This window comes from Diorhabda sublineata, chromosome 8 (assembly GCF_026230105.1).
Source record: "Diorhabda sublineata isolate icDioSubl1.1 chromosome 8, icDioSubl1.1, whole genome shotgun sequence".
Taxonomy (NCBI): domain Eukaryota; kingdom Metazoa; phylum Arthropoda; class Insecta; order Coleoptera; family Chrysomelidae; genus Diorhabda; species Diorhabda sublineata.
In genome coordinates, this window is record NC_079481.1 from 6242145 (window position 1) to 6265348 (window position 23204).

General features: G+C 33.2%; 1 protein-coding gene and 1 long non-coding RNA gene across 2 annotated transcripts in view; one reads left to right on the plus strand and one right to left on the minus strand.

Annotated features, from left to right (window-relative positions):
* LOC130448437 (lachesin) overlaps positions 1–23204 on the minus strand; it is a 267958-nt gene that overhangs the window by 28320 nt on the left and 216434 nt on the right. Inside the window, exons 4-5 of the mRNA XM_056785822.1 lie at positions 17936–18106; positions 9123–9251 (exon numbers count right to left, since the gene is read on the minus strand). Of these exons, the coding sequence (XP_056641800.1) occupies positions 9123–9251; positions 17936–18106 (300 nt within the window). The remainder of the gene's footprint in view (positions 1–9122; positions 9252–17935; positions 18107–23204) is intronic.
* LOC130448442 (uncharacterized) lies at positions 5120–15102 on the plus strand. Its single transcript, XR_008910334.1, has 2 exons — positions 5120–5557; positions 14876–15102. It is a non-coding gene; the product is annotated as an uncharacterized LOC130448442 (long non-coding RNA).

Here is a 23204-nt window from a genome sequence, read left to right on the forward strand (position 1 = left end):
GAAAAATGATTTTTCTTTTATATAAAGCATAATCAGAATTGGTTAAGATTTAGATAAGAGGACGATGTCAATTTTTCAATGAAAGTGTATAATCCTTAATTTAATCCTGTAAAGTTTCCCGAAATGGAAATTATAACATAGAAAAGTACTTTGTATCAACTCTGTTTGAACTATCTACCAGTCAAATATCAATATATGGATTTTTACGATGGGTGCTACTCAAATTTTGAGATATGGCAACACTGATGTGAATATTCATATCCCATAATGCCCTTATAAAGTTTGATGAATTCGACGTGGATTAAAACAACAGCTCATCAACTCGCTTCGACTTTTGATGATTAGCACCATCTTGAGTGGTTTTCAATGTGGTCACATTTCGCTACTGGATGAATTTCGTGAAGGTAGTCCAAAATCGGCTGTGCGTAAACAGCTCATCGAGAAAAATTCGATCACGATGCTTCAAAAGCCGTCTATAAGAGGAATAATAAATCTATGCATATAAAACCAAAACTGAACAACAATCGATTCTTTCAAGACAAACCAAATCCAACTGAAGTTGTTCGAACTTCGAAGCAATTGGTCGCTTGTTTTTTCGGAATATTTTGACATGTCGCCGCCGTTCCATTAGAGCTACGTAGCACAGTTTATTCTGGATGATACACCAGCATTTGGTTGCCAGGAAAAATCAGGAAAGCCAATTACAGAAGACGAATCATTCTTCACCACGAGCCTCATACATCAGTTCAAACAAAAACCATTTTGAACAGTTAAAACATTGAAATGATGTGTCTTCCACCGTACAGTCCATATTTGGCACCTAAAGATTTCTTATTATACACGTAGATCAAAAATAAATTGCAAGGTCAACGTTTTTCTACACCTGAAGAAGCGTTCAATCTTAAAGCAACCATCGAATCCCTTAATTGACGACGAGCCTTCAAGACGGTCAAAAAAAGCGACAACCAGCGATATTGGTACTGGATTACGAATTGAGGTTAGAAATGAGGATATTGACATATCAAAAGAACGCATTTGACAAAAGTGCGTTCGATTGAACATTCATCAGATCTTATTGATTAGGTTCAAGCTTTTTCACAAATTTTTGAGGTTAGGTTAGGTTAGTTCATACCCGAACTAAAGTATCAATCACCTCGTGACGTCTTTAACAAATTCAACTAGAGAAATAAATGATTACAATTCTCTATAATGTAACAGTCTAAGTTGAAACCACCCTGTTTGTTCAAACTCACTATTCAGTGGTAAATTGCTGTATTATCGCGTTTTTCGTGTCGAGGAACCCTTCGAACCGTAAAACCCTTTAATCAGCAACCAAAACACATTGTTATTCGTTTGCAAATCTCTACCATGATATTTTGTTGTTTTGTGTGTTACTGTAGTTGTGTTGCGTGTGAATTGATGTCGTAATTCATGACCGTACCCTTTCCATTAAACCGTCTAATTGGACTAATTCGGAGGAAAAGTTATTTATATAACCAATCTTCTATTTCTCGATGAAATGTCTCACGATTCGAAAAGGGTTTTGTCTAATTGTAAGCACACCTTTCCTTCTAGGTTTTAGTTCATTATTTCTGGAAAATTGCAAGGGGAGCTAGGGAACTTTTTATTTTCCCCACACTAAAGGTTTATGTATACTTGCAAAGAGCTTTCGGATAGCATCTTCTACTAAAATTACCTAAAATTATACTTAAATAATATTTCCTTCAGCTTAAATTACCATCATTCCATCCTCGTGAATTTTCCAAATCAAAAGCCTTCGATATGTCCAATGAAAATGCTCTGGATTTCCTACAACTTCAAACCATACATAAGTGACATAGACCAAGAGATCTCCGATTGATCTATGTTTACGAAAGCCTCTTTCATACAGGTATGATAAAGAAAAGAGTTTGCACAGCATAGACTTGTTAGTTTACTTTCCATACAATTGGTGTTATACCATCGTGTGTCCAAGCCTTTGAGAAGTTTCTCGGTGTCGAAATTTTCTGGCATCGATGAAGCAACTCTAGACAGGCTCGGTGAGTTTGAACCAACAAGTCCACCTTCTCTTTTGCAATTGACCCATTTTCTTAAGCTAACGGTGAAATTTTTGACTTACTAAAGCCTTAGCTGACCGCTTTTGTTGAAGAACAGGAAGACCTTGATCCATTTAGGTAATTGAGTTGTTTGTTTTCCAATCTCTCGATATCTTGTTCCTTACAAGCCTCTATGGTTTGTGCGCCATTTATGGTTTAATCAAACCATATCTGCCAAGATTACTTGATCTCGATCAGGATCTGTTGTTAGCAAGTCACCATTTCATTTGGGGAATGGTTTATTGAGTTGTAACTGTTGACAAAACCTTCAGCTTCACGCAATTTATCCAGTGCTCTGTTGGAAAAATTTATCTTCTGACGTGAGGAACATTGAAGTCACCAGCTATAACAATATATGTGTTTGGATGGTTTGATTGCAGGTAATCGATAGTGGGAACTCTAGGAGCTCTATTTAGGAAGCAAAAGAATTTTTTTGTCGTTGTTTTAAACCACATAACATCGAGTTCTGAAGGTTCAGCATTCTTTTTCCCTAACGAAGACGTCGAGAACAAAGTTATACCTAAATGGGGTGTATCCAGGATAAACAAGGTGAATCTTGGATGTTGTTGAGTTCAATTTTGTTTCTGTTAGAGCCAGAATATGAAGTTCCTGGTGTACAAGTAGAGATGGCTCCACTTGAGCGTGAGAAAATTTTAGAGACCATCGGAGGGATTTTTACCACACCAAACCGCAGATTTGCCATAACGCCATACGCACTCAAGCGGGTGGCATAAAGGATACAGGGTATATCGAAAAATTGTATCAAAAGGGTATTGAAAATGTATGTACAAGGTACATCGAAAAATACTATCGATGTCCAAAGGGTATTTAAAAAAGATATACAAGGCGAATGTCTTTGGTGTCACGCCGTCGATGATTGGGTGAAAAAGGCAATTAACATGAATGATATTATACAGGGCGGAAGAAAAGCTATCGATGGTTAAAAGGCGTTGTTGTTTTACGCCTTTCTAGAGTGAGTGAAAACGCTTATATTCGTGTTAAGACCTCGTATATTGTAGAAATCTACTTTGAAGATATTTTGGTTTGACCAGCTTTCACTTGGGGATCTGAACTGAGGCTATTTTTATTTTATTTACTTTCTTTTGGTTTAATTGTATTTTTTTCGTGTCTACGACGCGATTTCAATATGCCTCTGCAAATTTAATCAATAACTAGATTCTAATTGAGCCTTAATATAATTAACGTTCCTGTTTTCGCAGTAATTATCTGAAAATAACAGCCGAGAGAAATCTATTGATATGTAATACCCGCTCATTTACTTTGAGATGTAAAAATCCGAACTAACAAGAAAAGTTCGCCTCGACAGTACGTCCAGAATTGTACGCCACGTAACCATGAAACAAAGAAAGTTCAAACGAAATCTAACAAACATGAGTCCATTGCGATGTATCGCATTAAAGGGTATACGATAGCTCACAGTTAAAGAAGTCTATTAAAACTTTTCCGAGTGAAACCGAAAGAAACAACCATAAACTAGAATCACTTAAAAGATCCCAACTTTGTTTGGATTCTATTCGAGTTACAACATTTGGTATCTTTTTTATGTATAAAATATTCTACTATCGTTACTTTTGATTATAATGGGACAAGAAACAGGATGTAATGAGTGGATTAATGTGGAATTACATGTTTCTAATTCTATAGGGCGAGCTATAGCTCTCGAATTTACGTATTACTAATTTCTTGATGGTTTTTTGTACTGAACGTTTATTTATTGTTAAAATCAGTTCTTTCGTGAGTTAATTCGACTTTTATACATCGGTACATACGATTTAAACGAGGGTTGCGGCTTAAGTTTATGTGAGAGCTCGCATTGTCGTGGTGGAGAATGATTTATCTTCTGTGATTAGTTTCCCTGATTTCTTCAAACAACTCTGGCAAACAAATGCTTGTATACCAATCAGAATCGATCATTCTACGTTGCTATAATGAAATTGAGACGATATGTCCAGTTAATCGAAGTATTTCGCGTACGAATAACTTTTCTTGGATTGAGCTCGTCTTGAAATACCCATACAGTCGATTGTTGTTTGTAATATCAGTTTATGCACAGCATCGATGTTTTTCGGCAAAACAAAAGATTTTGATCGACTCTCCCGCAATTCATACTGTAGTACGAATACGATTAAATTCGGAAAACCAGCGAAACACCATCACCAAAAGTCGAAGCGAGTTGATCGGTCTGATCCACCTTAAAATTTATAGAATAGCGATGCACGATTTAAGTTCATTTTTTGACCAAAAAGAATGTTTCAAGTATTTGAAAACAACTCAAATAGCACACATTCATCATTGAAAATGTCAAACTTTATGATGGCAATGTCAAATTTGACATATTGACATCAGTGCTGCCATATCTTCAAACCCTCGAAATACATAATGAACTTCTGACATTTCAAAATAGCTAAAATTCCCTAGGAATATTGCGTTGTTTATGTTTCTACTTATTAGTGGTGTTTATGATTCTGTAAAATTTGTAGAATTTTCAAAATGAGTGCATGATTATACTTGTAACGATATATTGAGAGTTATTTTCAGAAAAAAGTGTTTTTAGTGTGGTGTCTGAAATTAAAGGAAAATTGTAATTTAATGTATATTGATCATAGATTTTCTGCTGGAATTTCAATAATCAATTATATTTCTAGTTAGTTTATAGAATGTATTTGAATTTAGTTAAGAGGACACTCAGTTGATAGACTCAAAATTAAGTTACTTCTGTGAATTATAATAAAATCCAAATCATCCCGCAAAAAATCAGTTCTCCAGTAATTGTTAATATTAATTTTGGATTTTGTAGCTTATTCACCCAGTATATCGATATTTTGATTGAGTTTTGTTAAGTTATGTCGATGTCAAGCATATAAATAATGCAAACAATCAAAGAAGTTTTAATTGTCAATTTCATTTACTAATACGTAAAACGTCGACCTTTGGAATATTAGTCATAACGATTATTCCTACCGATTTGACACTTCAAGAAAAGTCTTGCACGCATGCGCGAATTTGCACAACTAGCAAAATGGCGATGCTTGTAAACAAAAAAAGTGAAATAAGGTGATTTGTTACTTGAAACTGTTTTGTTTTAATTATTTTCTAGCAGTTAGGGTATAGTGTTAAGATTAAATAAATAAGTTAGTGTGTAAGAAGTTAATACAGACTTTAAAAATTGTCTTTATTGACTATATCGTTGTTACATTTGTGAAGAATTTGCTTATGGGTGTGTAAGTTTTGAAGAAAAGACTTTATATACTTATTTTAAAGCATTCGACACAGATACTGAGACTTTTGGAGGATTACTTTAAACCGATGATACTTTTATCATATATATTTCAAAAATAGAAGATTTTTCCAAGATAATTTTGATAATATTTTAATTGAAAAACGAGTTATTCATAGATATACACAGCTATTGAAAGAGTGCCAGTTTAATCATCCATAAGGTCAGTTTCTACTTGAATATTTACAATTGTTATTTGTTTGTATACGTTTTTTTTATCAATAGAAATTACAAAACGCAGGGACGTCGCAAATTATTATACAGGGTGATTCATAAAGAATGTCCAATCTCTGAACTGTAGATTCTAGACCTCAAAATATGATAATTCTGCTCAACATGCATTTTGCAAATATTGCTAGTTTCCGAGATTCAAAGTTTAAATTTAAATTTTGATTTTCGCAATAATTTTTTATGTTTTCACAATTTCTCTTTGAAAATTGGCAATTTTACGGTTTTTGGCAGGAGGAATCATAATTTGTACGGCTCAAGAGGATCATAAAGTGTATTGAAGTAAATGGTGGGCATTTTGAGCATTTGCTTTGAAGATTTTCAATTTTGTTTACAAATTTGTTATTGTTACATATTTAAGGAATAATAAAATTTTTTATGAAAAAATTAAAGTTTATTGAACTTTTTAGAAGCAAATAACTCGATAACCGATTGAGTTACACCAATCAAAAAAGAGTAACTTTTTTTTGTAGAATTTAACGCTTTTTAATATTTTTTTATTATTTTAGTTGTAAGTTTAGCCCAAAAAAAGTTTACTTTGATTTAATTAACACAAACAAGTGTAACTAGCGCCTTCTATTAGCAATGTTAAATTAGAGTGCAAATTATGATTCTTCATGCCAAAAAAACGTAAAATTGCCAATTTTCAAAGAGAAATTGTGAAAACATGAAAAATTACTGCGAAAATCAAAATTTAAACTTTGAACGGAAACTAGCAATATTTCCATAAGGCATGTTGAGCAGAATCATCATTTTTTGAGGTCTAGAATCTACAGATTGGACATTCTTTTATTTGGTAAATATTTACTTTCCTCTTCCTATTTTCCTCTGAATTAATATTTAATAATAATAATAATAATAATAACTCACATTTTCAATATAACAAGTATCAAGCTATTTTTAGAATATCACAATTCCTATTAAATTTGAAATAACTATCTAGCTAAATTACCAAAATGTTTATCCAATTAGGATTAGCTTTATTATTTAATTTCTATTGTAATACTTATAAATTTAATACTTATACTGTTCTTAGAGAATGCATGTACTATCGATAGAAATTGAGGTTATGTTATTGATAAAATAGTATTAAATTTATTTTGGGTATATTTTGAGTTACTCTATATAAAGATTGTTCATAATTGAGTATTAAATTAATCTTTAGTATTGAAATAATTTTCTATTATCCTCTTATTGCTTTCTTGAATTCGTTTCTAGTTAATGTTATAGCTATTAATAACACTAGTTTATCTTTTTTTAACGATTACGTGAACACGGTTTCCGCAAATAAGTAGTTATATATGTAATTTGGGAAACTTGAAACTGGCCTGTAAAAAATAATGACCGAATTTAACAAAATATCTTTTGGTAAATGTTTTCTTTTTCGCGTCGTAAACAAAGTGGGAAAAACTATAAAAATTTTTTTGTTACGGTTTATTTTATGCCTTCCAGGTTTGTTGAACATTTAGTATATACCGAGTGGAACAAAAAAAAATCGTTCACTATTTAATAAATTGACGATGAAATTCCATATTTTTGGTTGTTTTAAAAAAAATTTGGTGGAATTTTTCTCGACGGATTCTTATACATTTCGATGTGCTAAATCCAAATTTTTTTTCACGAAATCGGTTATAAGTTGAAAAATATGAATCCCTGTGAGTTTCTCATTATTTACAAAATTGTAGTAGACGAAATTTTCTTCAAAATGCAGTGATCCCTATTAGTTTTTGAGTAGAGGATACTGCCGCTAGAGCGCGCTGTAAAAAACATGCTCAAGAGCAAATGAAGAAATTTCTCTTAAAACGCGATTTAATGAACCCTTTGAGAACTTTGAGGGTGAGGTAATCAGCGCTAAAACTCGCGAAAAGCGATGCCAAAAAGGAGGAAAGTTCAGTTCAAGAATTGGAATTAATTGTAAAGTAATAATTGTTTTTTGTATCAATTCTTTTCTTGTAGTTGATTGTATTGTTCATTGTTGATTTTTATTAAATTCCTTTTCATTATATTCTGTTTTTATTCTGTTTTCAAAATAAATAATGAAATGACTTGATCGGTCCTCGATAAATTCCTGCCACAGTAAAGAGGTTGTAGAACTGGTAAAAACAGTTCTAGTACCATTATTATTTATAAAAATACTGTGGATACTTTTTTTCTTTTGTTTTATTTGCAAAAAATTTATTTTCCTTTATGGTTTTTGCTTTGAAATTTCGTTTTCCAAAAAAAAAACAAATAGGGTACAAAAAAGGCTCAGTTCACGTCTGGTACCCTGCTTTAACCAAACTCCCTTAAGAGAAGTACATTTTACTCGTCTATTTAAGTTTTATAATGGTGGCGGTGCCCGGCACTCGAAAATTAAGAGTGTCCAATGTATTTTGACTACTTAAATTTGGTAAACTGTGAGAAATTCACTAGGATACATACATTTTTTGTTGTTAAACTTCATATTCGGATTCATCACACTAAAAATCATTAGAATCCCTCAAGAAACCTTCTGTTCTAATTTTTTTCTGCCAAAACTACCATTTGACTGGGTTAACTGGATTGTGGGCAATTTTTCTAAACATTTCGAGTGTTAAGTTGTATTATCCATTTCTATTAAACAGTTCTGAGGAAAGAGAAAACACTACTAGGCCAAAAAAGAAGCAGAAACCATCGAAACAACAAATCAGTAGATTGACAGATGCTAGACTAGTTAAAATGGCGAGAGATAAATTTCCAAGGAGTAAAGATCGATCACGAAAACAAGAAGATGAATTTAACCTTAAAAAAAGTTTTGCCCAAAATTACTTAATACAAATTGTGTAGTATTAATATGAGATATCAAAACAAATTCATAGGAAGTATGTTATAAAACTTCATTACAGTGTTGCCAGTAGTTTCGACAAAATCCTAAAAAATTTCTATCCATAATTTTTACAACGCTTTTTATCTTGAAAACGAATTGCGTTACGAAACTTTTTAATCAAGCAAATACCTTCAAATATAAAATAAGTAACTATGTAAAATGTAATACGATTCATAATAAATGCTTAAAAGTAAGGGTATGCGAAATTCACCCCCCTATAAAGGGGTTATTGAAAAAATACCTGCAGCTAGTCCTTTACGAGTGCAAAAAATTATAGAATTTGAAGTTTCCAGCAACAAATAAAAAATCAATTTTAGTTACCGTCTTACCGACTGTTCGCATTTGGAAAACGTCTACGTGAAGAATTAGACAGGTGTTAAGTCCTTGTACAAAGAGAATATGTTAATATACAAAAAGTAAAACCTCAACGTAAAGGAACACCTTCGGGGAAATCGAAAATGATAGAAGTTAAAATAAAAGTTAAGTTTAGAAATATTAAATTTTACTCTAAGGCATCAGACATATTTTTGAAATACAGTCCACTAAACGAATTGACGCAGTCACATTTTAAGAATAAAATTAGAGGTTAGTAACGTGCAATATTTTGATCTGGAAAATATCGAAGAAAAAAAAAAGGTGAATGATAGATACTTACAGTTGACGCTCAAAGATATTCTTTTACTGACAGCCGGCGGTATATCGTTGCTGGCTATGCACAAATAAGCCCCCATTTGTCGACGATCCAGTCTCCAAAAATGTAAACCAGAGCCGTTATATATTTCCGCTGTAAATAAAAAAAAATACTGGAGAATACAAAATATTTCAAAAGAGAATTGTCTATTCACACAACTAAGTTCTATTTTGGCTAAATACAGCTGACACAGTTAGATACAGCAGCTTCTTTTATATCACGGAAACCTGCACATCTGTAGGATACATTGAACCCAGATTGGATCCACCATGGGCTCTAAAATAGATGAAACCCATCTATGCAAAATAAAAAAGATACGAAAGAGGGAAAAACGTCAAAAGATACAAAGCATGTCTTTTGAGAAGCCGATTAAGCTTGAACCCTTTGATGTCATTAGGTAAGCTGTGAGGTTAGTCCAAGTGCTTAAATCGAGGTCGGGGTCTGCAGTTTTATATGACGAAAGGAAAAATTTTATCGCAGGAATGTTAGTCTCGAACTCAGCAGTAATATTAGATTAAAATCATATGACATCAATGAATTGGCATTAGGACAGAACAACTTTATCTTCAGAAAAAATTTATTCTACGTTCCACTGTCTGGACTTGTAAGAAAATGCTTTCACGCCTATTTCGCGATGCAAGGAGTTGAGATTCGGACTTAGGTAACTCCAAATCCATGACGCGATCATCTAATTTCAATTGAGTTGGTGAGAAGCTGAATCAGCCGAATTCTTTTCATCAGTATCCAGGATGTAACAAAGAGTTTTTCACGTCCATTTCTGTTTCTAGAGTATAAGTTGAAATATGTGAAAAACGAGTGGGAGGTGATGGGGGAAAATTGAAGTTATATTTGGATTCAGGAGGTCATTTTACGTGGGAGTCGTCAAGAATTGTATCAGGTCCGATTTTCACGCAGACCAGTGTGATTAATTTTGTCTTTGGGGAAGGTTAACAGCAAAGATACTTGATGAAGCCTGGTTCTGTTCTTAGACTACTTCTGTCCGTTGTCGAGTAGTATGAAATTAAAAAAATACATCATGGATACTCCTTTTGTCCTTTTATAAATAAAAAATAGCCACCAGAAGGCAAACAATGTGGAATGGTCATTTTCAGAATATTTCCTGAACTATAAGAAGGGGTTAAGCTGGAGAAGAAGACTATCCAATATAATCCCACTCAGAGGAGTTCTTGCAAGATCTACTCGATGTGGCTAATGAACTTCGAGTTCGTCTTCATACGCCCAGAATGTTAATTATTCGGGACTCCTTCCTTTTGAGCTTTGGAAAAGTTCAAGCTTGTTTATTCAGCTACCAAGGCACGTTTTTTCCGAACACTCGGAACCTACAGTTCAAGATCAATAGTAATGAGAGAATTAACTCTCTGAATTAGGAAAGTTCAATACCTACGGGCACCGAATTCACCAATATCCCTTCTATACAATTTCTGTAATTTTGAATTCCAAATAAAGTCAATCAATCAGTTTCTATTAAATTTTTTTCGTCGTTAGAATATTTCCTGTTGGTAGATCTCCCTGGTATTTAAACTAGTATACGCTACAGTCTACACAATGGAATCAAATTCTAAACCAATAAAATGCAAATCGCAATTCGAGTTCTATCGTTTTTTTTGCATACCAGATATTAAAGATTCAGTATTTCCATTCGTATACAAGAAGAGGATTTTAGAACAAAATAACTACTTAAGAAAAAGCAATATAAATAAATGATGAAATAGGTTGAGGAAACGGCATTTTGAAGTTATTGAACCAGAAAATCATTAAAAAATAGTTTGGTTAATTGTAGGCCACGATAAATCAAAAACGTGTAATTGTACTTGATTAATAATCACGTATCTTTAGATAAGCGACGTTAAAATTATAACAAACCTTGGTGGCCCTTTATTTGCAATCAATAACGAATGAGTAAATTTAAATTTATAATAATAAGATGCTGTTCTGTCAAGGGATGTTGTATTAAAGATAAATTGATAGTAAACATAATAAAATTATAGCAATGCAACTGGAAAACGTTGACTCGTTCGTATCAGTGATGTCATACACTGATTATTGATGTATCTACCAATATTTGTTAAAAATTACAAAATCTTATGTTTTTTGACGGATTTCACACTTCTGAAATGGCAACCCTTTCCATTTGAGGTTTGTTTTTTATTTACATAACACCCAGTGCTGCATTATTCTGTATTACATGTGGTTACCAGCATACTTTGAGTCCCTTAGCCGTTCTATGACTACATTTAGTATCATTTGGACCTCTTCTTCGTATATGTTCAAACCATTCAAACCCTTGGATCTTTATCACCTCGATCTCTATCTCGACATTCATTAACCTTCTTAGATCTCCTACAAGGATCTTGACTGATCCCAGGATCTTCCTTGATGTCTTTTTCTCCAAGATCGAAGATTCTTTTCGTCCTTCTTCAATGAGCACATGGTTTTGGCTCCATACGCAATTTATAGTCTAATACCTGTTCAGTATATTTTTAACTTTGTGGTTTTTACTCTTTGGAGTTTATTTATCCTTTTCTTAGTAACCTACAAACTCTTTTTTGAACATTCACCTCCAACTTCATTTTATCGGCCTTTTTCATCAACTGCACTATAAGCTTTTCTTATCGTTTGAGATGAATTCTCTCCGTCATCTATTAATCCATCTCTAGCTAGAGAGCGTCTTTCGGCTTAACATCTTTTGTAGTGGAATCATCTCTGATAGCTCGTCCTCTAGCAAAATTTTTTCCTTCGAGATGTTCATTGTTTTATTTACAAATTTTATAAACTTTGAGGGGATCCTTCTTTTTATCATCACGCTGTCGAAAGCCTTTTTAAAGTCCACAAACATCATAAACAGGTCCATTACGTGTACATGAAACTTTTCTAATGAGACATCACATGCACTGCACCTACTGTCGAGCTACCGGCTCTGAATCTCTGCTGATAGTCTCCATGTTTTTTTGTTCTTATTTAACTGTTTGGAGATTGGAATTTCCCTTCTCAGGATTTGTATGATCATATTGTTTTTCCCTATATTTCTGCTAATTATATTCATGATTAGAAACTATCTAGGACTGTTTGACATAAACGAACGCATCTACTTTGAATTTTTTGTAGGTTAGTTTTATATCTATGTCACCTTTCAACTCTATATTGATTTAATATTGACTAGATATGCCCGGAGTTTTTTGGTTCGGACCATTTTTTTTATGCAAATAAGGCCTATTTTAGCATAGCATGTTTTAAAAAAATGATGCCTTCCCATTTTCACATAAACTCTTCTGCGCATGCGTCAATCATCATGACTTTTGACACATAGATATATTTTGATGAGATCTATCGATCAAAGTTATCGATATGTAAACAAAAATCGAATGATTTTCGAATTCGAATGAAAATCGATACTACTTCATTTTAAATTATAAATGGGATTTTTCATCTGAGAGTTCAAATTATCTATTTAGGAGAATATTTCAGAATGCATTTGAAATAAATTAAAATTTCCAACGAGAAATCAGAAAGATTCCGTTAGAAAACTAAACGAAGTTGAAATACTTTTATTTTCATAAGACAGATAAAATTGTATCATTTATCAATTTAATAAAAGTTTGAAATTCATGCGACGACCATGAAAATGTGCTTGATGAAGCGGACAAAAGCAGAATTTCAATTTTCTCATGGTAGAAGAAAGGCTTCAAACATAACCTGTGATTAATGCTGCACTGCTCTTTTTAGAAATAATTAATATTCCAACAGCTAAAGTCTTGTTCTAATTGTGGCCTAATTCGAGAAGATTTTGAATGAATTTTCAGCGATTTGAAGTGAATCAGGTACAATTTAACTCTCAGTTCCAGTCCTTGATTCGATCTATTCAGTTAACAATTATAGGAAAAAAGCTTACGAGGGCTAACCGATAACTTTTCAGTTGAAGTAGAAGGGAATTCAAAATAGAAAAATGATCTTCTTGTAGTGACAATAACCTGTGGTACGAATATTACCACAGGTTATTCTTATAGAGGACAATGAGAAATATCAATTTTGGTATACAATTGAACAGGAGTGGGGGCCAAAATGAAATTTTCAAAATTTCTTCCGGGCTAGAGGTTTTGGATGGAAAGTTTTCTTTATAAAAACACTATCAGTATAATTTTAAAGCGTTTGGATAAAAAAATTGGGACAGTTAATGATTATAATAAAAAATAGTTTCACTTGCACGTTTTGTCACACGAAAACTTTACCAAATTTTGAATGTGCTATGGCCACCAAAAAATAATATATCAATGGGAAAAAATTGACACATCAGGTTTCTATGTGACTTCAAGACATACATTTTTATGAAAAGTGCAAAAGTCACTAGCATTTGAAAGAAATAAATAGTCAAGATTTTCCTGAATGTTTGTCTTCTGGTAAATCACTTTTGAGATTGCAGGAATTTTCCGTTTTATAGAAATGGAAAATAATGTTTACTCCCGGTATAAAATTCGGCAAACTTCTAGCAAACCGTCATCATCTCCACTGTTTACCAATGAAAACATCGAATCGTAAACATAAATGCATTTCTATTGGCCGAAGCAGTATGTACACAATTTCTTCGAAATATTCCTGCCAGACAACCTGCGATAAGCAGTGGCGTCGCTTGGTGAGATTTATTTAATTCATAAATTTCTTTAAATAAATAGAAATAAGGCATTCTTTAGACCATGAGCGAATGAAGACAATGAAATTGCTCAGTGTGGTGAGAATAAAGACAGATATGAATTTAATAATAAAGATTTAGATATACAAACACAGGAAATTATTTTAAATATATTCGATTGTTTAAAAAAGGAGAACATTATTAAAAATAAATATAAATGATTTAGTTAATCTACTCTACGGTTATTTTTGTGTAGCGAAAACTGCGGAAATCATAAATCGTGTCGAGTTTGTTAAAATTATAACCTAAAAATTACATCGACTCTAATTTTTTATTATAAGTGAACAAAAAGAAAACGTTGACGTTAAATATAGTTTCTTCAATCTAGCATAGACTTATAAAGAACAATCTATCTCTTCGAACATCTTTCAACTGGTTATCAAAGCAAAACATCAACTTTTATCGGTCTGCATGTGATCCCGACTACTGAAACTTTTGTAATTTATTGAAGTTTTCTCGGTGTTTTATACATAAACTTCTTTCATGTCAAGATATTAAGTTGAGTTTTCAACAGTGTAGGTATTTTCCATTCAATATTTATAGCAGTAACGTCTCTTAATAGTATTCACTCGAAAATTTAATCAAGTCTTCGAATGTCAAAGTTAATATAAGACGAGCTCAAATCAGAAAATTAAATTAAATATTTATTAAAATCGAAAAATACATTTTCTTTCGAGTTTGAAAGATGACCACGGTAAGGGGATTAAATTAGTAGCTTATTACGTTGAATGTTTGACATTTAAACTTGTAATTGTTAACATAGTTCTTCCAATATCAATTGCAGATTATAAAAACCCTTGCCGACAATTTTGTTTGATCTACCATAGGCGTAGATATCTCATTTTTTAAATTTATTATTTTTATAAATACTTTTAAAAATATTAACTTGCTTAATAACTGAATATTAAATTATAAAATGTGAAAAGACGAGTAGAATGTGAGGGAGTTTGGTTTAAACAGGGTACCAGACGTGAACTGAGCTCTTTTTTGTATCCTATTCGTTTTTTTTTAGGGAAAAAGGAAATTTCGAAACAAAATAATAAATTCTTCGCGAATAAAACAAAAGAATTTGTAGAATTTAGCCCGAAATATGTAGAGGTGCTGTCAACAGTTAATGATTATTTTGAGGAGCTTGATGAATATTATAAAAATGTTATCGAACTCATTGAACGTCGATGGGAAACGTGTATGGAGCTAAAAGTAGATTAAATTGAAAAATAAATATATTATTTACGAAAATTTCTGTGTTTTTTTGTTGTCCTAGGTGCTACTGTTTCATATTCATTTTTTTGAAAGTCTTGGAACATTCTACATAAATTTTTTAAAGTACAATCTATATATTTCTTCGAATTTCAATAAATATAAATGATAAAATTAACTTTTAACAGGACTGCTACACTCATTACGGAATATAGTTCGTTAAACCCCCCAAAAAATCCAAAAAAAAAAACCAAACAATTAAGAAACCACGTAACGTCGAAGAAAAAAATCTTTTTTATCTCAATTTTTCTCATTTATTTTTTGACAGGATACCCTTCGAACGTTTCTATACCATAAAAAGAATTAAAAAACGGTCTTTGTGACCCGTGACAGTCCTTTGTTTAATGAAAAATCAAATGCTATTTACCACATTCCCGTTCGACCTTGTGTTTCGACCCCGTTTTTATCACCAGCTCGGTAATTGATGACATCAGGTCTCTAACAGCTGTTATAACAATTTTAGAAATTTTTCACGGAGAAAAATAAACAAAAAATAATTTTATTTTGCTCAATATGTAAAAGGAATCGAGTCAACATTCATATTTCATCTGAATACTCTATTTTATTGCAGAGTTTACTGGAAAAATATACCGGAATAATCTGCTTATATTCAGCAAATCCCTACAATACAAGATCTGTATTTCATCTGAGATTATTTGCAAAATAGTAATATTTGTGTAAGCTGCGTCTATTATCCGAATCTGTACAAAAAACTACGGCATCGAACCCATTAGATTCTAACAAACAAAACATGAAATTAATCAGCATAATCGGTCAATAAAAACCAACAAAAAATAACGTTTATAGATATTATAGTATCATCTATATCTATTTATTGAATTATAAATCGAGGTTGTAGTGGGATTCAGGCACCTCAAATACCTCTACAGAACAAAAAACTTATATTATATAAATAAAAATTATATACTTATTAATATTTTCAACTTTTTAATCAAGATTAAAACAAATTAACAAAACAATTTCTCTTCTAGATATATAAATTCCACCTTAAAAAATTTTTACTACATAAATAGAGAAATAAAAAATGGTATCAGCGCGACTTGAACCTGGGACCTCCTCTTGTGAGTCTCGTACCCTAGCAACTACATAAAAGAGACCTTAATAATACGTTTTACCCACTACAAAGTGTATGTGTGTGTATTTTACGTAAAATTATCAATTTATGTGTAGAATGTTCATAATTGATTATTAGTATTAGAATCAATATCTTTTACAAAGGCACTTTCGAGTAGATTGTAGAGTGTTTTGGGGACTCCTTTTGGGTTCACATCCACTCTGCATACACATCTTATTATTCTGCTTCCAAAATACATAGTCTCCTCCAAAATGTACGCTATTTGGAGGAGTTCTGTACCCCACTTCCTTAAGTGCTAGTACTAATCCTTCAGGTACTTAAGGCTTTTACCGAAATGGACAGGTCATGCGCAGAGTAGCCCTGTTGTTTCCATAGCTTTCTCATAGAATCAGCAATTGTCTTCCTCTGTCATGTCCATCATCTTAAGATGACATTGGCCTGGACAGTGACCGACTACCAGTTTCACGTCATTTCTGGTCATCATGAGAAGTTCTTCAGACGTCTTAGATGATAGGGTTGTGAATCTTTTGGATTTGCTTAGGCCTAGAGTCTTTATCCATCTTATTCTTTAGCTATTCGTTCAGTTGATATAGTACCTCGTGAGGCCACAAGAGAGTTCTGATCCAAGGTATGGAGTTGTTGCACCTTTTTTGACAAGGCTGTCTGCTTCCTCATTTCCTGGTATACCCTGATGGCCTGGAAACCACACGAGGGTTACTTTGTTTCTGTTAGCTAGTGCTTTAAGAGTGTCTTTACACTCCCAGATTAGTTTGGTGTGCACATAAAAGCTTTCAGGATCTTCAAGGCCAAATGGCTATCAGTGAGAATGTATATTCGCTTCTTAGAGCAATTTCTATCCAAATACTACTAAGCAGATTTATTGCTAGCAACTCTATCTGAAAAATGCTAAGTGATGTTTCCTAGAGGTATGTAGAAATTGCATTTTGATCCAAAAGTACCCAGCTCAGCTCCATGAGCTAGCTACGAACTGTCTGTGTACCAGAGAGTTACATTTCGAGCTTGCGGAAGATTTTTCTTGGTCCATGCTATGCATTTGGTCCATTGGTTTGTCATGGCTTTATTAGCTGTAAAATCTAGTATCACCTCGGTCTATTTTAGAAGGGGGATTTCCACTCCTCGTTTTTCTAACGTCCTTTTGATTGACTGATGTGAGGTGTTATCAGAAGCTCCTTCTATGTCGATGAAGGCTGTTGGGGCAATATCTTGGATGTTAAGAGCGTTTTCTATGTCGTCAGCTAGGCAATTGTGGTGTACTAGCCTTTTTGATAAGGGAATTGTTTGCTACGAAGTAACTTTTTCCGTAGTTCTTTAGCAAAAAGAGTCTAGTCTTCTGCTCTTCTAAGTCACTTTTCAGTAAATCTTGCGAAACGCGGGAAAAATATGAAATATTTGATTTCAATTGGTAAATGATTATGCATGTTTTTCCTATTGTACAGTATCGAGCTTTGAAATAACTCTGAACGTAGAGTAGGTGGATAAAGATCGTGTTCAATGTTGCTAAGTGGATAGTGTAGATGTTCAGTGATCTTTTTAAAATAGGAAAAGTGTGTTTACGGAATAGGCTGATAAGATAATACAGGTAGAAATTAATGTTATTTAGTCCAGAGTCGGTTTATAAAACTTTGACGCAAAATTTTCAACTAGCGTTGTTTGATTGGTGTTAGTTTATATAAATATAAATTCAATGATTCTTACTTTTGAAATATTCTCTCAGATTCTTTCTGATGAGGATCGGATGGCCATCTTCTCTTCTCCATGTTATCCGAGGAGTAGGATGTCCAGCTGCTTTGCATATTAACGTTGTGTTATCGCCTTCAGATATTGACATATCCCCGCTCGTGTCTTCGTTCAAAATATCGGGTGGAACTGGAATTAACCAAAAAAAAAAAACATCAGTTATATATAATTAAGTTATTTTTCATCATAAAATCTCGGAGGAATTCCCGAGACATCAATTTTTTGTTAAAAAAATCTTGGGTCTCATAATTTTCATCAATTTTCAATTTGAGATTGAATATTTTGTCTTTGATTCAACATTGACAGCTTTTCTCTACAAATTATCGAAATGTACTTCATCGCCATGGCCAAAAGTCAACGAATTGCATTCCTAATTGGACCAACAAGTATTTTTGTATCCTAACCTCAAAGTTTTACTTTGAAGTACAATTGAGAATGGAAAAATCTTTTTTGCTTCTTTATTAAGTATGTATAAATATTGCACATTTATCGAAAATCGATGATAATACGATAATTTCATAAATTCACAACTTTATTCTTGCTAGGATAACCAGGATTTGATCTGCTATCCAAATGAAGCTCGTGATGTAACGGTAACAGTTTTGTGTTTTGTGACAATTTATGAATTGTCTAGCATTTTCAATTGCATATTTTCAAATATTTTTACATAAATTTACAAAATTACAACATACATATTCAATTTGGATCTTATTTCATAAACTTTAACTTGTAACATCGCTTACTCCGTTAAGATAATACCTAGAAATTCGTCCTCAAATCAAACTTTCCCTAATAATGGGTAGAGCACTTCCCGAAAGCTTGAATTTAAAATTTGATAAAAAGTTTTCCAAAAATTTACTGCAATCCTCAATATATTTTGTTCTAACTAGTCAGCAAAGACTACTATATATATAATAATGCGTTTTTGTAGTGGGATTGTGGCAAAATTAAATACCAAAGTGTACTAACTCTAATATATTCCCAGCTTTCGAATACTTATGAATAAATCGTCTTGGATCTTTTAAAAAACGTTATACATATGGCGTTGACTTAATATAAACCTTCATAGATTAAAAATATATAACAACAAATAATTTATAGTTGAAAAGGAAATGAAAAAGGACGTTTTTATCGCGAATCAAACTGAATGTGATTCTTAATATAATGAATTTTGTTTATCGACGATACTGCTTCAATTTTGGAATTTGTGGAGTCAATTCAACCATAAATGTATCAAATTTATCTCATTAGGATGTGGTGAGAAGCTTTAAGCATCGAAATCAGTTGCTAAACCAGCATTATTAGGAAGTTCAGTTGCAACAAACTGAAATCTGATGCCGATGTATTCTCAACTATGCCCTAACTTGTATAATTAAAATGTTTTTCAAACTGTTTGCTTTCGTATTCTTGGAATATTAGTTTTCTCTAATGAAAAACTGAATAGTTGACTTGATTGTATCGTTTTATGTCTGAGATAAGAAGATGGAAAATTGTGTATTTACAAAAGTGTAAAGTCGAGTTATTTCGGTTAGTAGACGTAGAAAAGCTTAGACAAAACACAAAAATATATTTATTTTTCAACTTAACATACTTTTAGCTCCATACACTCGTCAAGCTACTAAAAATAGTCATTAACTGTTGATTTATTGTTTGAAAATTTGTGACCACCGAATCTGGGATGGAAAATAATCCGAGATAGTTAAATCTGGCGAATAGGGTGCTGGAGGTAGCAGATGGAACGGTCTTCTTCGTCATTCTTCGGAGTAGGTTCTCCCTTTTTAATACTTTGTTCTGATTCTACAAGATTATGAAACAGCAAAAAATTCTGTTTTATTTCTATGAAACACTCGATGGAAACATCTACACGACGCTGTTTTTGTTCTATTACGAGCAAACACGACACCCATCTGACGCACAGCTTTCTCATGCCTAAATTTTCAGTCTACTATACCTACTTTCAGTCGACGATCATCTAGTGGATTTTCTTCAACATTTCTGGAGTCGTCACCTCATTTGGTCGATCATTGCGTTGCTGGTCTTCGCAAATCGTACAGTCTCGTTTAAACTCAATATTTTACTGTTAAAAACGAAGGAGCAGATTCAATCAGAGTAGAATCTAGTTAATCTTCTATATTAGATGGGCTAAGGCATTTCAAATAATAGTATTATATCACATAACGATGACCAATGTTTACAAATAGAAATGGCTGCCAAACAAATACTGAACAACGTGGTGTCTTCAAACTTTGCAACATGTAGATTGCGATCTTTCTAATACAAGCAACTACCGCCATCTCTTGGTCAAGTCCGGTACATTTCTTAATTCTTTTTTCTTCCTTAGATATCTCATCTCCATGCTCTATATCTTGTTTGTTTGTCTTTGCTTTGTGGTATTTGTTTTCATCCTGAATGTGACTATGGAAGTGAATTCCCAAGAAGTAGTGTTTTCATTTCTTTTCACATCGATTTCTTTGCCAAAAAGGTATTTTTGAGTCTTTTCGCTATTCATATCGTCTCCTTTATTTCTTGCAACTTATTCAACTTCAATTTAGGTATATTTCATTTACTTTTCCATCGTTACTTATAACCATCGTCTTTGTTTTGTCCTCGTTAATCTTAATTTTGAAGAGCTTAACTATTCGTTTATAGCTCTTTCATCTTTAGCGATAAGAACTGAATCGTCAGTTTGAGCTACTTCCTATGGCTCTTCCATTCCAGTGAGTTATTTGTTTTTCCGTTGGGCTGAGTAATGGACTGAGTACAATGTGCCCAACCCCTAGAAAATGGTATTACCTTTGCATCCGGAAATATCAATTCAAATTCCATTTATTAGCATTCGTTTTGCAAGAGATCCCGTTGGATCGAACCCTATTACTGTTTGACATGAAAAAGTATGTACCTCGTTTGTATATACGGACTTTATTTATGGCCAAACTCATGTAATAAGTTCTGAATGCGAGTGTATCTAATGGAATGCATTAATAATAACATCAGGTGCAACTGATAATGCAATCGAATTCTCTCAGGAAACGGCTAAAGTAATGAAGATGTTCCGTTAGTATATTTATGAATCGACAGCTTTGCTGTTTTTTCTTCTTGGTAATGGATCGGATATTTCGTACGAATTTAAATTTTCCTCAAATTCGAATCACAATAACTTTTTGCTTTATCATGTTAGTAAAAAGAAACAATGGCAGGAAAAACTGCTAAACTAATTTCGATATTACGAAACGATTTCTACGTTTCCATTTATCGTACATTTGCTAGTATTATAGCTTTTTCTAGGGTTACGATAATGGAAGTTTCCCACAATAGGATGGAATATATTACATCTGGATGAGCATTGTTTCCATAAGCACTCACACATCAATCATCGCGTTTCTGAGAAAAGAAGAATAGGAAATGGAAATGGAACTGTATTTTCACAGATTCATAAATCAGTTTCGGTCTACGTTGTGCATTTATTTCATTTAGTGTGAAGTGATTGGATAAACCAAAGATTCCAGAGGGAATCCAAGCGAATTATAATAACAAACAAATCAAGTAAGTATGATAAAAAAATATCCTTCAAGAGTATCCAGTGGATCAAAAATTTGAATTATTCGTGCGGTTTTTTTCCAAAATTTGAACGTTTATTTAAGAAAAACATGTACAATAGTATTGCCAATCTAAAGCTATAATCTTTTTCCATCTTTCTGGCAATTTGTCCCATCCCAAAAGAACTGCGCCGGTTTGGCATCCAAGAATAAATCAAGCCAATTTTTGATATCTTGCTCTGATGTAAACCGTTTTCCAGTGAGGGCGTTTTGCTTCGACTGGAACGAATGGTAGTCAGAAGGGGGAAGGTCTGGGCTATAAGGCGGATGAGGGAAAACTTCCCATCCATTGTTTTCCAAATAGTTCTTATCTGGAATAGCAACGTGGGGCCGAGCGTTGTCATGATGGAAAATTATTGCTCGTGTTTAGTCGCATATTCCGGGCGTTTTTCGGCTACTACTCTCTTCAAACGGATTAATTGTATTCGTAGCGTTCTCCATTGATGGTTTCACCTTGATTTGGTAGATCATAATACAGCACGCCTTTTTGATCCAACCATTATCTTCGCGCCATGGATATTCGGCTTTGCCGTTGAATTGGCTGGTTGGCCGGATTTAACATATGATTTTTTGCACTTGGAGTTATCGTTATTGATGCATTTTTCATCACCAGCAACAATCCGATGCAAAAATGAAGTTCCAGCAGCATTGCAGACATGCAAAACCGCCTTTCGTCGTCTCTCGGCTTGAGTTCATGTGGAACCCAATTTCTTTGTTTTTGAATATATCCAGCTGCTTTTGAACGTTTTGAAATGGCTGTTTGAGCGACACCCAAGGATTATGCTAGTTCTTCTTGTGTTTGGCAACAATCTTCTTCGAGTAATGCTTCCAGTTCTTCATCTTCAAACTTTTTTAGCTGCCCAGGACGTTCATCGTCTTCCAAGCCAAAATCACCACTTCTAAATCGTGCAAACCACTTTTGGCACGTTCGCCCAGCTAGAGCATGTTCACCATAAACTTCCACCAAAAACTCGATGACTTTCGGCAGCATTTTTCTTCATATTAAAGTGATGAAGAAGAACTCCCCTCAAAAACACTTTTTCAGGAACAAAATTCAACATATTTGAGTGAAAAAAAAACATAGAAATACTACTTATGGATAGTCTGCATATTCTGATTAATGTTTTGAGCATAGAGCTTGTCTTGCAACACAAGAAAAAGATACTTAACAACTTAGCTGATGATGTTCGTCAAACGCATCATTACTGAGTTTATGTCGAATTTGTTCAACAATCTAGCGGATGACGCTTCAAAATCAATCCGCCATCGAACTAGGTCGATGTCAATAGAAAATCAAAGTGCTAAGCATCGTTCCCTTCGATACCTTGGTGTGGTTTACTATGAAGTCGTTTGAGAGGGCCAAACGGTCAATTAGAAGTGTTACTTGGCCGTTTTGAGAAGTATATTTGATCGTAAATTATTTGTGGACACACAATTCATGCATTTTTCATCACGATAATGAACATTCCATTCCAGCATGATTCTATCTAATTTGTTGTCCATTTATAATCCAAGAGTTAACACTCAGCCACAGTATATGCTAGATTTACCTCTCCGTGACTTGTTTCTTACTTGGGATTTCAGAAACCGCTTCAGGGATTGCACTGTGAGTCTAATGGATTGATAAAAAC